The sequence below is a fragment of the Trichoderma harzianum genome, assembly GCF_003025095.1.
Source record: "Trichoderma harzianum CBS 226.95 unplaced genomic scaffold M431scaffold_8, whole genome shotgun sequence".
NCBI lineage: Eukaryota > Fungi > Ascomycota > Sordariomycetes > Hypocreales > Hypocreaceae > Trichoderma > Trichoderma harzianum.
In genome coordinates this window covers 775,303-790,712 of record NW_020209256.1, presented here as the reverse complement: position 1 = coordinate 790,712, position 15,410 = coordinate 775,303, and the positions used below count along the sequence as shown (strand labels likewise).

The 15,410-nt window shown below is 45.5% G+C and overlaps 5 protein-coding genes across 5 annotated transcripts; 2 read left to right on the top strand and 3 right to left on the bottom strand.

The window, feature by feature from the left end:
- Nucleotides 1-15: 15 nt before the first annotated feature.
- M431DRAFT_460070 (hypothetical protein) lies at nt 16-2,691 on the bottom strand. The gene is made up of 7 exons (XM_024915346.1): nt 2,556-2,691; nt 2,460-2,488; nt 2,303-2,407; nt 1,769-2,250; nt 998-1,719; nt 718-947; nt 16-659 (listed from the first exon to the last, which is right to left on the bottom strand). Exons 1-7 carry the CDS (start codon nt 2,604-2,606, stop codon nt 107-109), a joined length of 2,172 nt encoding a protein of 723 aa, XP_024772958.1. The 5' UTR covers nt 2,607-2,691; the 3' UTR covers nt 16-106.
- Nucleotides 2,692-4,216: 1,525 nt separating this feature from the next.
- On the top strand, nt 4,217-8,279 carry M431DRAFT_89177 (hypothetical protein; the record flags this gene model as incomplete). The annotated part of the gene is made up of 8 exons (XM_024923995.1): nt 4,217-4,392; nt 4,447-5,545; nt 5,600-5,755; nt 5,806-6,382; nt 6,435-6,610; nt 6,662-7,191; nt 7,247-7,362; nt 7,420-8,279. 8 exons carry the CDS (start codon nt 4,217-4,219, stop codon nt 8,277-8,279), a joined length of 3,690 nt encoding a protein of 1,229 aa, XP_024772957.1.
- An 827-nt stretch (nt 8,280-9,106) lies between these two features.
- Nucleotides 9,107-10,310, top strand: M431DRAFT_89175 (hypothetical protein; the record flags this gene model as incomplete). The annotated part of the gene is made up of 2 exons (XM_024923994.1): nt 9,107-9,598; nt 9,648-10,310. The coding sequence occupies 2 exons, from the start codon at nt 9,107-9,109 to the stop codon at nt 10,308-10,310; spliced, it is 1,155 nt and encodes a 384-aa protein (XP_024772956.1).
- Nucleotides 10,311-10,677: 367 nt separating this feature from the next.
- On the bottom strand, nt 10,678-12,617 carry M431DRAFT_556460 (hypothetical protein; the record flags this gene model as incomplete). Its single annotated transcript, XM_024921450.1, has 3 exons — nt 10,678-11,935; nt 12,031-12,430; nt 12,572-12,617. 3 exons carry the CDS (start codon nt 12,615-12,617, stop codon nt 10,678-10,680), a joined length of 1,704 nt encoding a protein of 567 aa, XP_024772955.1.
- A 1,032-nt stretch (nt 12,618-13,649) lies between these two features.
- M431DRAFT_509577 (hypothetical protein) lies at nt 13,650-14,692 on the bottom strand. Its single transcript, XM_024919320.1, has one exon. It carries the CDS (start codon nt 14,305-14,307, stop codon nt 13,948-13,950), a length of 360 nt encoding a protein of 119 aa, XP_024772954.1. The 5' UTR covers nt 14,308-14,692; the 3' UTR covers nt 13,650-13,947.
- Between the last annotated feature and the right edge of the window lie 718 nt (nt 14,693-15,410).

The window sequence follows — 15,410 nt, the reverse complement described above, 5'->3', positions numbered from 1 at the left end:
GAAAGGCGTTAATGGGTTTGTATTGTACTAGAAATGGCTTGGGAAGAGCAGGGGGTATGTGTGGCCTTGTTCTTGGCGTAGAGGACATAACTTATAGAGTCTGATGTTATTCTTTACAATAATATGTGTCCCAAAAAAACCAGTCCATTGTGTTCTCAAATGACCTCTTGCGCTTGCGTGGTGAAGGGCCATCGGAATCCAAGCAGCCTAATATGTTTTCAATATCAGTATTGTCAAAGCCTGACTGCTCATTTAGGTCTTGGTCTCTGATGTAAGCCATAAAGGCGTTGGTATATAGCTCGAAATCAGCTTCGCTGGAAGAAGTATCGATTCCGCAAACAGTAGGCTCTTCTGAGCTTGTTGCTGGCATCACGGATTCTTCTGAACTAGTCCCTGTCGCTGTAGACTGTTGATCTTGTATATCCTCACCGGTATGTTCACCGGATGTGACAAAGTTTGCCAAGTTACAGAAGACTAGAGCTGTTTTTTCCAGTTTGAGAGAGACTGCGGGAAGAGAGCCGAATTGCTTCATGCTGTTGAAATATGTAGCAGTCTTTTGGAGCAGTTCAAGGTCTTGTGGTGTACTTGATGCCGATGGATAGTCCATGATATGACCAAACAGTGTAAAGAATGGCGTAAAAGGGTAGTATAATAGTTGCCTTCAATTTCTAGACGTCAGTACGAGCGCTTATTGAAGAGTAATACCATTAGACTTACCAAACTAGCCCATTGTACACATGGATTGAGTTTGATACCAAGTCTGGGAGGAGCATGATGGCATCTCGAGCGGCCTGAACACGACGTTCTCTGCTGTTGGGGTCCTTGCGTAATACTAGGATCAGGATGTGCAGATACTGAAATCTCGTTGCGCGCACACCAATCGTCATCTCTTGGATCTGGTGAGCTGTTGAGGTGGCGGATTCTTCATCAAAAACTTTTAACAGGAGCTAACAGAATGTCAATTGGAGATCATTTTTGCTTGAGAGATGAGACTCACTTCATTTGTATATGAATCCCATGACCGTAGCTTAGAAGCCAAATCTTGATGGTCCGCGATATTTCCAGGACTCGCAAGAAGACTGAGCGCCGCTCCGGTTAACTTGGCCAATTTCATTCCCTGGATGAAAAAATGGGCGCCAAAGGTTGAGGTAGAAGAGCCGTTCTGTGTAACGACGGGTTGACTTCTATGTGGGTGGTAGCCTAGGAGGTACTGGAAGTCGGGCAGTGGAACATTCTCATATATGGTGGTCGGGAGTAGCATTGGCCGCCCGAAGGCCAATGAACAAGACTTGTCTATTGAGAACAAGGACCAGAATAAAGCTAATTGGCGTTGTTGGTATTTGTAACTGCCTCTCCCTACCACATGCAGGCCAAGGGCCTGAGCTTGGCGGCAAGCATGGCCTACAAGCATCCAAGAGAGATTGGGAGAGGCATATTGCTCGCCGTGGCACCCTAATAACAAGAGCGCTTGAATGTTTATCTCGCTGGGTTCCAAAAATATTCTACAGTCATTCAGTGCCATTTCCGTGTTCTTCTGGAGACTTTCAACAACGTCTGATTGAGAGCTGTCATTCTGAAGAAGGGCAAGAAGAATAAAGTTGACGTAGACAATCCAAGCGCGTTGAGGCACTGTAGCTGGATCGAATATGACGTTCAAGAGAAGGTCATCCGGTGGAGTGATGAATAAGATATCAGCTAGTTGTGCACTTTGAAGAAAATCTGGTTGCCGTTAGCTTATCATGCAGATTTCATGAATTGATCGACGTGCAGCTTATCAAGTTATACCCAGCCGCTCGGGAGGGTACATAGTATCCATTGAGAGACTCAAAAGCTGCTGCATCTGTGCGTGGCTGCTGGAGGCTAACTGTGGTCAGAGATTTAGATAGGCCCTGTAATGCGGAAGATGCTGCTTGATGTTCTGCAAGTCGCCCTCGTAGGGATTTATTTTTAATCACATCCAAGTGCCGCGAAGCTTCGCTCAAGTATGCGAATGAATGCGAATCGTCTAAAGTGAGCTGAGGAGTATCTACTTCTCCAATTGGCGTCCGATATGATGTCGTTGCTTCCGTATCTGACCTTGTTGTGCTTGAAAGAGCTTCAGAGACTCCACGATGCCCAGCAGAACTTACGAGAGACGTATTGATCACGTCAGAGAGCGTATCAAGGGCTTTCTCAACTCGCGAAAGACGCTGGTCCACGTTGCTGGAGTTTTGAGGAAGGATAGTTGCTTCCTTTTTGGCTGTTTCAGCTCTGATATTTGGAATTAGACATCTATCAGTGCAGGAACGATTGAGCGTCATACGTGGTGACAGTCTCATGAGACTTGGAGATAGGGCCTAATCTGTGGTAGATGCATTCGCCCGGCCATGGACGACATGCTGCACACTTAGGAAATTCTCTTGAACATCTTTTTTAAGTTAGTAATCATGATTCTGATTTTGATAACCTTGAAAACTCACTTGATCTTCTTTTGCCGGCAATGGGTGCACTGCATATGTGTAGATGCGTCAGCCGTACAGAACTACCGGCGGCACATGGTGGGAACTGCGACGTACCGCAAATCGTGCTAATCCTACGTCTTTGGAGGGTGGCATATTCGGAATCATAGTGCGATAGATGGGTAATGTCTAACCAGGGCCGTGACGATGTTCAAGTTACTTCTCTTTCTCTTGGTGAGATCATGGAGAGGCAACCTATGCGGAAGCTCAAGTATTAAGCTCCGGCTTCATGGTCCGTCATTGGTGGCGGCCGGAGTTTTAAGTCTAGCTTTACAAAAGTCCGGCGCCATCCAATCAGAGGCTAACGGCGTATGTTCTTCGTCGGAATACGATCTTTCTGCCTTCATCTAGATAGGTGATAATAACAGAAACTACCTAGGTAATTATAAAAAAAAAGTACAGTATCAGATACTAGAAAAAATATAACTATAGTACCAGATGCTAGATCAAACTATTGATAATAGCAGAGAGTAGTAATAGTAGTAAATAGTTAAAGAACTACCTATGTAACTTAGGTAGGTATTGATTACTTGTTACTAAGAAAATATGAACTTAACTACCTACCCAAATACCATCCAAGTCAGAAGAAATCACCATCCAGCGGCCCTCGGGCAACCAGTCAACCATTCAACCCATCACCACGCGGTGACTTAGCAGACTAGCTGAGAACATCGTGGAGTGAGCACCTCATCTATGAACACCACCCAACAATTACACGTACCAAAACATTATGTTTATTTCTATAAATGGCAAGAGCCATTATAATAGTATTAACAAAACGGATCTCCATCAATCGGCATAGAGGCAAATAATGTTACGAGCAATGTTGCGCGAAAGCATATGTGAATACAGGTTAGCCATGATAGCAGAGGAATTGTATACCAGCACCAATTGATTCGTAATAGGAGGTAGTTTCCCCTACTGGCCTATGCAGCTGAATGGCAATATCTATGTCAAGGTTTGTATAATCTCTAAAGAACATCGAATTATGTCCACAGCAATCACGTATCGTACCTGTGGCCCTCAGCCATCAGCGACTTGCCAGGTTGGAAAGCAGCAAAGATATTCGGCTCCTGCGTCTCTCATGCAAAAGGTTAATAGATGCTAATTAGAAACGGACATTTTTGACTTAGGCTGGAAATTAAGAAACCATCCTTGTAACATTCCACCCTCCTTGGTCCGTTACTACCAATTAGCACCAAAGTCAGCGGGAAGCCGATCAAGCAGTAAATGTCCGACAGGGAGCCCCGCGATTGGACAAAGCAGCCATTTACCAGCTTTACAGGTAATACAAACCGCATCATGGTTCCGGAGATGAGAGTTGTAGAATTTAATACAGATTGTCCTTTTTCGCCATTTATTTTCGTCTTTCCATAGTCCTTCTCCAAGTTATTTTTCTTAGCCACAACAATAGCAAAGGCGACTTCTTTATTATTCCGCTTCTTTCTCATCCATGCGAAGTGCTTTTGACGTCTAAGAGTGTGCAAACAACAATCGCAGCATTACTCAGTAAAACACTCAAAGATGGCGCATTCTCAAGAAGCCGCTGTTGTGGGTATTGGGGAAGTCCAAGAACGTCATGAAAAATCTGACGATTGTGAAGCGTTGCGGGCGAGCGAGAAACAATCGCTGAGTTTTATCCAAATATACAAGGTCAGCAGACAAGAAAGGGATTGATCTTCCAACTCCAGCTAAATAACAAATAGAAAATAATGAACATGGCGACTCTTCGCGAGAAGCTTATGTATACAGTGGGCATTCTGGCAGCCATGGGATCGGGAACGGTACTGCCCTTGATGACTCTAATTTTTGGCAACTTCGTGTCGGTATTCACCGATTTTGCTTTGGGGCGGATCCCCAGTGACCACTTCCGAGGCAAAGTAAACCATTACACGTATGAAATCCGGTTGGGCCTTGATGAAAGATATGGAAACTGACCAACTTATAGGCTGTACTTCATCTACATGTTCATCGCAAAGGCAGCATGCACATATATCTACATGTTTCTGTTCACCGTCGTCGCTGCCAGTGTCAATTCGGCTGTTCGACAGAAATATGTAAATGTTGTTCTCCATCAACGAATCGCGTATCATGAAACCGTTCTCACATCGGGAGCCGTCTCCCTCGCCCTCTCTACTCATTCAAACACCATTCGATCTGGCCTAGCTGAGAAATTCGGCTTGTCATTAAAGAGTAGCTCTACTGTCGTGGCAGCTTTCGTTGTGGCACTTCATTCGCAGTGGAAATTGGCTTTAGTCACGGCTACAATAATTCCAGCTGCGGTTGGGGCGGTCGGAATTACGAGTGTGTTTGACGAGAAGAAAGAAGTAAGCCTTAACGCCATCAATGCAGAAGCCGCAACGCTTGCGGATGAAGTGATAAGCTCCATGAGGACCGTTAGGGCGCTTGGAGCCGAAAAGGCTCTAGGCGGTAAGTACGAAGGCATGCTGAAGCGCGCCATTGCAATTGGACTTGCTCGATCCCCGATCAAGGGGATCCAGGCTGGGGTTTACATATTCATGCTCTATGGAGGATATGCCCTCGCCTTTTGGTACGGACTGAAACTATATGTCGATGGTGAAGCGGCAACGGCTGGGACAGTCATCACCACTCTCTTCTCCATTATGATTGGTGTAAACGCTTTTTCAGAACTCGCTGGTTATCTTGGACCCTTTTTGCGAATTAAATCTGCTGGAGCCGAGATTTTTAAAGTCATCGATTCGGCCCCGACAGCAGGACCGAACTTGGGGCGGGATGAAAACTCCAATTATGCGACGGGCTATTTCCAGCAAGACATCACCTTTGACAACATATCGTTCAATTATCCAACTCGGAAAAATGTTACGGTTCTAAAAGGATTTTCTCTCAATATTCCAGCTGGTAAGACTACTGCTTTGGTCGGGCCCAGTGGTTCCGGCAAGTCAACTGTTGTCGGACTACTTTTGAGATGGTATGATGTTGCGAGTGGGCAGATCAAGATAGGTGAATCTGGATCAGATGAAATCCCACTTCAGACGTTGAGGGCAAATATTGGACTTGTGCAACAAGTAAGAATAGCCGCGCATTCCTGAAATGTAGCTGTATCTCTAACAAGATTATAGGAACCTTACTTGTTCACAGGTACCGTATACGAAAATATCGAGTATGGATTGTCAGGAAGCCCATTGGAGCAGCTACCGGCCGAAGAAAAGAAGCGTCTGATCGTAGAAGCTTGCAAGACTTCCAATGCTCACGAATTTGTCACCAGACTGCCCGAGGTATGATATAAGGTTATGCTGCCATTATGGTGTCGACTCACACAATGCAGGGATACGATACACCAATTGGAAACCGAGGCACGATGCTTTCTGGTGGCCAGAAACAGCGACTGGCTATTGCTCGAGCGATTGTCAAGAACCCACCTATTCTTATCCTAGATGAGGCTACAAGTGCGCTGGATGTGAATTCAGAGGCCACCGTTCAACGGGCGCTCGATAATGCTTGTGAAAATAGGACGACTATATCGATTGCCCATCGCCTGACCACTATCAAAGCTGCAGATCAAATTGTAGTAATGAAAAAGGGCGAAGTTGCAGAGGTTGGTACACACATGAGCCTATTGGACAAGGGAGACAGTATTTATAAACGGCTATGGGAGGCGCAAATGTTATCGCAAAGCCAACACTCCATGGAAAGAGAGGATGAAGAGCTCGAAACAGTAGCTAGTGATTCTCTCCTCCAAAAAGAACTGACGCAGGTGCAAGATGCACCTCGTGCAATGTCGGAGCATACGAGCCAAAAGCTTAAGAGCAGAGGAGTATTTACTCTTGTTAGAAAAATCCTTTCTTCTCAAAAGAAGTACTGGTGGGTGTTCTTCATTATTTGTGCATCTGCAACCGTTGGAGGTAAGTTGTACAATCAATACTCGTCTCTTGAACTTTTGACTGACCTTAAAAGGTGCTCTATTTCCTGTTCAAGCATTTCTTTACGCCAGAGTGGTGACAACATTCCAGTTGACTGGTGCTGCCCTCGTATCTCACGGTAACTTTTGGAGTCTCATGTGGTTTATACTGGCCATCGCAGTCGGAATCGGGTATTTGGGTGTAGGATGGGCGGGAGGAGCGCTGGGAGAGGTAAGAGTACACAATCGGTAGGACATCCACCTTATGCTGACTCTCGTATAGCTTGTTGCCCAGGCATATCGATATGACTACTTACGCTCTATGATGTCTCAGCCTATGGCATTTTTTGATCTTGAACAGAATTCCGTCGGCAGCTTGCTATCCAGACTCTCGTCAGACCCCGACGCAGTAAACGCTCTTGCGGGGAGCAATCTTGCAGCTATTGTAACTGTCGGAGTCGCATTAGCTAGCTGCGTGGCACTTGCTTTGGCTACGGGCTGGAAACTTGGCCTCGTGGTTCTTTTTGGTGGCTTCCCATTCATTTTTGGAGCCGGAGTTGTCCACGAAAGAATGCAAAATTCGTTTGAGGAGAAGTCTGGGGCCATGTTGGCCGACAGTGTTGGCTTCGCCAGCGAAGCTATTCAAGCCATACGCACCGTGTCAGCGCTGAACATGGAGCCCTTGATTGAAAAGAAGTTCGGAAAGTTGCTGGACGAATATAGCCGCAATGCTTGGCAATATGCGGTACGGAGCATGACTTGGTTTGCTTTGAGCGACAGCATTGACTTGCTGTGTATGGCTCTGGCCTTCTGGTGAGTTGCCACAATCTCATATACTGTTACGCTCACTATTAACAAGACATTACAGGTATGGTGGCCGCCTATTATCGTTCCAGGAGTATACAACAACACAATTTTTCATCGTGTTCATAGCGATCGTATTTGGAGCCCAAACCACAGGGCAATTCTTTGCCCACAGTTCAGGTATGGTGAATTAACTTGGGGTATTTGCAGTTGGAATGCTAATACATTGTTATGTAGACATATCTCAAGGTATATCGTCGACCCGAGCGATTTACGAACTGGAAGATTCCGTGCCAGATGTAGCCAGTCTGAATCAGACGGCGCCAGACATTTCGGTTCTGGACCAAGAGACTCCCCTCATAGAATTCCGCGATATAGACTTTTCGTACCCCTCCAGGCCGTCTCAACGGGTGCTGAAGCACTTCAATTTGAAGCTATACAAAGGACAATCCATAGCTTTGGTTGGTCCTTCTGGGTGCGGCAAATCCACCATAATCCAGCTTCTCGAGCGATTTTATGAGCCCCTCGCAGGAGAAATTATAATTTCAGGTACATCAATGCAGAGCTACGCTCCTGGAACCACTCGCACATTATTTTCGTTGGTCAGCCAGGAGCCAGTTCTATATCAGGGCACTGTCGAGGAAAATATCAACTTGGGAAGATCGACGCCATTAACACCAAACGAACTGGAGCGCGTCATTGATCAGTCACAACTTCGAGATTTAATCTCATCCCTCCCAGATGGAGTGAAAACTTCAGTGGGATCTAGAGGTACCCAACTCTCCGGTGGCCAGAAGCAACGTATTGCAATTGCGCGAGCGATTGCTATGGATGCACCGGTTCTGCTTCTCGATGAAGCCACGAGCGCCTTGGACAGTGAGAGTGAGCAGCTCATTCAAGCTGCTATTAGAGAGGGCACTCAAGGTAAAACCGTCATATCGATAGCACATCGGCTCTCTACGATCCAACACTGCGACTGCATTTATGTGCTCGATGGTGGAAGGATAATTGAGAAAGGAACCCATTCTAGCCTATTGGAATTGAAGGGTCAGTATTGGTCCATGGTGATGGCTCAGATTGGCGTCGGCGAGTCTTGATCAGGAAAGTGTAATAGATGTTCAAGGAACGGGTCGGTCAAGATCATTAGGGTGAGAGGCCGAAAAGGTGGCTTCGGAAGCAGTAGGGCGAGAGTCTACTTTCATTTATTTCTATAAGTTCTTGTATTTGCAATTATGTACATGTAATTACGACATAGTGAGAGTACTATGTGCTTTGAATACTTCGAAAACCTGTGGATTAACTGTGAAGAAAGAGCGTAATGCGTCCAGACTCGAGGTATAGCTGCTGTGTAGCCCGTCACTACTCAGTACAAGGCACAGCTAAGTACTACATTTATAATATTAGGTGCCAAATATCAGTCCTAGTTTAAAACCAGTTACTACTTACTCATTTGTTGGCCAGCAATCGTATCCCGACATTTCCCTCACCGTTGTTTCCACGAATGGTTATGTACCTCCGACCGCGCCCCGTGTTCACACACTATCGAATAAGGGGAGACCATGATGGCCTCGCAATTATTGCCCATTCAAATCCCTGACACCAGTCTATCCCTTAATGCCCCAGCTCGTCGATTATTCTCCGGATGGCGTTCGGCACTTGAATCCGGTGTGCCATCCGGAAGATAGCGTGGGGCAATGCCCGGGCACTGTGACATGTCCGACTTCACGCAACTTGATTGGCTGAACATGGACCAAGGTCTCCGGATATCAAGATGTAGTCGTCTTCACGATGAGTATATATATTCTTCGATCAATCGTTCATGAATGGTCTTCACTTCTCATCAGCATTCATTGTAAGCACACTACAGCCCAAGAGTCTTCACTTCATTTTTTTGTATCGCAACATCATCAGCATCATCACCATAATGTCAGTTCCAGCGATTGCAATTATTGGAGGCGGTCCTAGTGGCCTTGCCTTGGCACGATTGCTAGAAGTCAACAAGATAGACTACGTCGTCTACGAACGAGATGCAACCTCTTCAGTAGAGGGCCAGGGAGGCTCTCTCGACATTCATGGCAAAACCGGTCAAGTTGTCTTGAAGGAAGCCGGACTGTTTGACGAGTTCAAGAAGTATGCGCGCTGGGACGCCACCAAAACGCTTATTCAGGACAAGAATGGAACCACACATCTTACGTTTGGTGAAGAACAAGATTCCCCGGAGATTGATCGCGCTTCGTTGCGCAAGATTCTGCTCGAGTCCATTCCACCAAGTAAGATCAAATGGAATCACGCCGTTGGTAGCGTGGAAAAACTTGACTCTGGCAATTTCTCCATCAACTTCAAGAATGGCATTTCTGTTGCAGGCTTCAAACTTGTTGTTGGAGCAGACGGTGCATGGAGCAAGGCAAGGCACTTGGTGAGTAGTACCCGCGTCCGATAAAGGAGAAATATGCTAACAACAAAAGCTCACCTCAGCAAAGCCTCAATACTCGGGAAAGCATTACCTTGAGGCCAAGATTTCGAACTCAAACCCCTTCCATCCCACTATCGCAAAACTTGTCGGAAGTGGAAATCTCATTGCTATGGGAGAAGCAAAGCAGGTTTCAGCACAAGCGCAAGGAGACGGATCTTACCGCATCTATCTCGGTTTGACTGTAGCTGAGGACTTTGCTACAAATGGGCCTGTAGACCTCTCTAAAGCTGACGGAGAGGCAGCACGCAGTTATTTTGTCACCAACACTGACTTCTTCGGCACTTGGGGCTCTCCCCTCAAGGACATCATTACAAACTCTGAAGGCGCCTTTAGGCCCTGGCCGCTTTATCACCTTCCATCTGAGGCACTCTCTTGGGCTTCAGTTCCAGGTATAACTGTTATCGGCGATGCGGCTCACGTATCTACCCCATTCGTGGGAGAGGGTGTCAACTGCTCGATGTATGATTCCTTTGTGCTGGCGTCTCAAATCGCGGAACACGGTTTGGGCCAGCTGGATGCTGCGGTTGCGGCATATGAGAAGGAAATGTTTGAGCGCGGAAAAGACTTGATTGAACGAAGCAACGGTAGTGCAAGCCTTCTGTTTGCACAGAATGCCCCCAAGCCCTTATTGGATGTCCTGAAGTCCGCACAGTAGGATGTTTAATCTTTGATCAGAGATAATTAAATCAGGGAGCCTTCATTTTCGCAATATCGCTCTGCGATCTTATCTTGAACTAGTTATTTCTGATCTTCAATTACCGTTTGTGTCAGGATATGGGCTAGTAGGATGGATTCCAGGGATTTTATAATCGTTCATGCATTCAAGATTGACTTCAGCTCTCAATAATAGTTCACAGTTGGCAATGAGTAGCAATAGCATTATATAAAAAGTAGATAGATATATTATACGAAATTTCGCGACAACTTTGATCTTGCAATATCTAGACTCTACCCTACCCAATAAGCCCAAACATAAGTTGGTTCCCATAGCCGAATCAGTCTTGCATATATTTTGCTTTCATCTACACGAATTTAATCACAGCCTCACCACTCTTGAATAATACTGTGGCGTATGACCATTCTTCCTTTCTTTTCAAGAGAGCGACCTTGATTTCCCTTTCTTTACTCTTTTGGAAACCATTTTCCATCTCCTCCGAGTTTTCCAAAACGGGCATGTGAAGCTTGTCTTCCCTGAATATCGTACCCACCAATCCATCGATAGTGAACTGGGATTTCAACCTGGCTGCCTCTTTAGGATGAGACCATATGACTATGGCTGCCGCTAATATTATGATACCACACACGTAAAGTGCCTTGAGTGTTATCAAGAGATAAAATGGAACAACTGGCACTCTGGTCAGAAGTATCCTTGAGCGAGACTGTTCTATAATATTCTTTCGGCTGCTAATAGCCCCGACTGATAGTGATAAAACGGCGCGAGACATGAAAGCGGCAGTGATTTCCGCAATCTCGGCAGAGCTATTGCCGGCGCTGGCAAAGTTGGCCGAGCATTGTAACGCGGCATTCACACGGTCGTTGCCAAAGGGGCCAGACATGATACCACCAAGAGTGCTATTGGCCAGAGTAGTGTTGAATGATGTTACGGTACCATTCACCCAGGTATACGTTGCTTCATAGACAGTAGAAGAGCAATTCAAGATCCAAGATAATGTTTCGACTGTGTCAGAATGATAGGCAACTCCAGGGTCATTTTGAAAGCTCTTTGAATCAACCTGTTCTTTTACAGCCCAAGTTGCAAAATAGAGTGGATTCTGATATGTGAAAGGCAAGTTCCTGGTGAGACTTGAGTTGCTAAAAAGCTTGACTCCCACCGGGCTTGGCAATGTGTTAAAGTCGCCGGTAAGTGCAGGTGTACAGTTGAACTTTGAGTCATTAGGATGCATGTGAGTGCAGTCATATGTTATTGGTTGACACTGCGTAGATACTGCGAATGTGCTGGCTTTGAAGTCGAGGTTTGAGGAGCTTGCTGCATCTCCGAGATATAAAACAGCCTGTGATTGGTCTGAGGGGAAATAGTTTACTTTATTGATCGTAGAGGCATTGTGTAGAACTTTAAACGCTTCGCTGGCAGAAACAAGGTAGCTTTTCCCCATCGCTGTTATGACGTTGCATGGAGAGCCAGTCCCATTTTGGGTGCAATCGCTACTTATAAGCCCCCGACCAAATGAATGAACGGAAGGGCTATTAATTTGTAATTGCGTTTGCTCGCTCGGTATAACCACAAAGCCAAACCAGGTATCAATAATTGGAATGACAAGGCTTCCATAAATGTCAGTAAGTGAGCATAAATGACTCAATGTGACAGAAATATGATCTATTCGTGATATTCGTCGATGATGAAGTAATGCACTTACCCCAAGATTGTTGTAATTGTCAGGATAGTAACCACACCAAAAAGAGGGCCGTCAAACTTGCTTCCTCTTTTCACCCGATAACAGATGGCGTCCCAAAGTCCGTGCCACCCACTGACCAGAAGGCCTAATAACACTGATAACTGCTTTGGCGTGAGGAGTTTATTGACCTGTCCCTCCTGCGACATCTGGTTCATAGAATTGGCTGCGAAAAATGCCATCAATCCCGTTATCGTGCTCGATAAGTATGGAAGAAGCTTCCCAGCTGCAGAAGCAATAGTACTCAGAGACGATGGATTAAAGAGTACATAGTATGCGCTAGAACCCCCGCTGACCATAAAATTACTGATGATGCTTCGTGGAGCGGAGGAAATGTTGCTAGAAGATTGCAGCTCGGGCAAGCCTGGGTTAAGCGATACGCGATTTTTAAATGTGAGGACGATAAGAAACACGGATACAGATGTCATGGCAAGGCATGGTATGGCAATTGCCAAGAGGATGGTTATATATGTGTTTATTTCATGCCCTTGATCTTTCTTCTTACCTCCCTCTTCAGTTTTGGTTAACATCGAATACCAACGTTGAGCCATCTTTGCGAATCGATGAAGAATCTTTATATTTGAGTTTAAGAATGAAAAGAAACAAGAGTTGAAGTCAATTTGTCTAAATGGAAATCTTTCAAGGAGTCTGCAATTTCAGTATTTATTCTCAATGTGTGTCACACAATGATCTTTGTAAGGCACTCTGCATACACATCATTAGGACCGAGAGCAGGCCATTTCGAGAAGGCAGCCTGATCTAATGCTCGAACCATGAGCGCACTAAGTAAACAACTGTTACTACGAATTCTAAATGTCTTGTACATGTGCTACCTTGACTCACAATTTTGTGGCTTACAATAAGGCGAAGCTGAGCTAGTAGGCCTGATGCCACTGAAGAGACTGCAAAAGTGTTATGCAGTAAGGAGAGAAGATTGACGACCGGTGTTACCACAAATCACTTAGGTTACACAATTGTACTGCAATCACTCAGTATTCCATTGTAGAGGTACATTTTGGCTTGAAGAACACGAAAAACTGAAAAATTGGCGTGCTATGTCATACCTATACACACCTATAGATTGCCTATTATGTGGACTTGCCGAGCAGAGCCCTGTTTAACCACGAGTTTCAAGGGTCGCGTGAAATTAAAGGTCTCAACTAGGCAGCAAAATATGCTGTTAAAAAAAAACAAAAGGTCCGAATAGCCTTGTTTCCAAGAAGCCAAGGATCCGACACTTCCCCCCTATGAGCACCGAGCTTTTGACACACATTGTATGACAAACACCCATCAGATACTAGTGCCACTGTGGCTGCGTTTCGAGGACAGTAGGAAACATGACTTCATTCTAAGTCCATTTCGTTTAATGTTCTTACCAACTCCTCATTGATGAAGGTAGTTACGTGCATGCGTCATCAAAGCACAGCCACATATTATCTTATAACTACTAGGATACAAACGTTATTTTAATCTCTCAAATTACTGATGCCTAGATGCGTAGATTGGTAGCGTAATGATTTGCTGTTTTGAACACTTACTGACAATGTCGAATCTCCATACGTGTATAAAGATGTGAAGAGAAAGCGCCGAGATGCTCTGATATTAATGTTCAACGATCTACATGAGCAGTCACCTAGTTGGGGACTCCACTGATGGTTAGATATAGGTTGAAGAAGAGACATTGCTCAGAAATACACATTTAATTCCCCCTTGCCAAGAGGCCTTGTTTGTGTAAACTGCTTCTTGAAGCCACAAGTCAAGTTTAAATAATCAAAACTCGCACTGCACTCACCAACTATCGTGTTCCAGCCCAAAACCGATTGCCTCTGTCTAGAGTCCTAGGGCGATCCCAGCAGACCTAAACCATCCCAATTACCAATATTATGGCTTCTTGATACATTGGGTGCCCTTGTAGTACTCATCCATCTTGCAGCACTTGGAATCTCCGTTTCCTGCATTCCATGCACAGTAATACCCATTGCCAAAGTCACACGGTCCATCTCGGTAGCATGGCAGAAGCTTTGCATTTCCAGGGTAACATTTACCGTTCAATGCTTTCTGGCCGACACCGCAGCATATTGTATTGCTGGACGCACCGCCGGTGCTATCGACAAAGATGCTGACATTAGTGCAACATTGTGGTGTATTTCCTGAGCAGATGGTCTTCCCATCGGAGCACAAGATATACGACGGATCCACGCACTTTCCGTTTATTGCGTTTTGATTGAGACCGCAGCACATTATAGCCCCTTTGTTGTCTTGAGTACATTGTGTTTTTCCTGAGCAAATAGTCTTTCCGTCGGTGCATAGGAGCCCTGGAATTGGCAGGTCCACGCATTTCCCACTCACGGCTTTCTGGCCAGGAGCACAACAAACAGATGCTCCCAGTTAGTCTAGAGTACATTGAGAGGTGTTTCCAGAGCAAATGAGTTGACCAGAAAGGAGTGGCCCAGGACAAGTACAGAGTGGGAAAAGGCCGAGGTCCGAGCTGGCAGATGCTGGGCTGGCAGATACCACAGAGGCTTGAAGCAGGCCAAGCGCGAGCAGCGCCACATGGGTGATTGATGGCATGGCAAATATAGGACTTTGGATTCACGAACAGTAACTTGCTGGCTGCCAATTCGTAGAGGTTGAACAGTGATGGATCGAGAAATCTGTTTCTTGGTACTACGCCGGCTCTATTTATGTGCAACTTCCCACATTGATCAAGGTAACAGTAGATGCGCTGCTTTCTCCTCCATCTTCCGATATTTTCCTTCCGTGCTAGTAGAAAATGAGACTGTTTAAGGTCAGCCGAGACAAAGTGTCAACTTATGTCACAATTTGTTTCAATAGTGCTCTATTAATATGAAAGCATGCAACACTACGGTACTTTATAGCTCTGAGTGGCTGAATGTCTTGAAATATCAATCACACGACTATTTAGCCACCGTATGCTACATTCGACACCTACGAAATATGAACGGTCTATAAGAAACCACGCCTTTAAAACAACGTGACGTATCAGGTCTTAAGCGGCCAGGTATGCGTAGCCAGATTTGATCTATCTGGGCAACAGCTCTTGGAAAACACAAGACATTTAATCTCGTGTCCTCTCAAAGACTCGGTAGATCTAGGCTATTAAACCGAGACACGGGAGTACCCGTGTTTTAGTGGATGTCATACGGCCTTCGTTCCCTCGAATGGCCGCCACACCAGTCTTACTTGGGTCCGTTGGGTCCCGCGGGTGGCTGGTCGGCTCATCGGACAACCTTATCTGCACATTTAATTTCTACGGAGAAAGGAAATCTCAAGTCTTTTTTACGAGTGCGAAGATGCTCACGTGTACTTCACTGATTTCATGC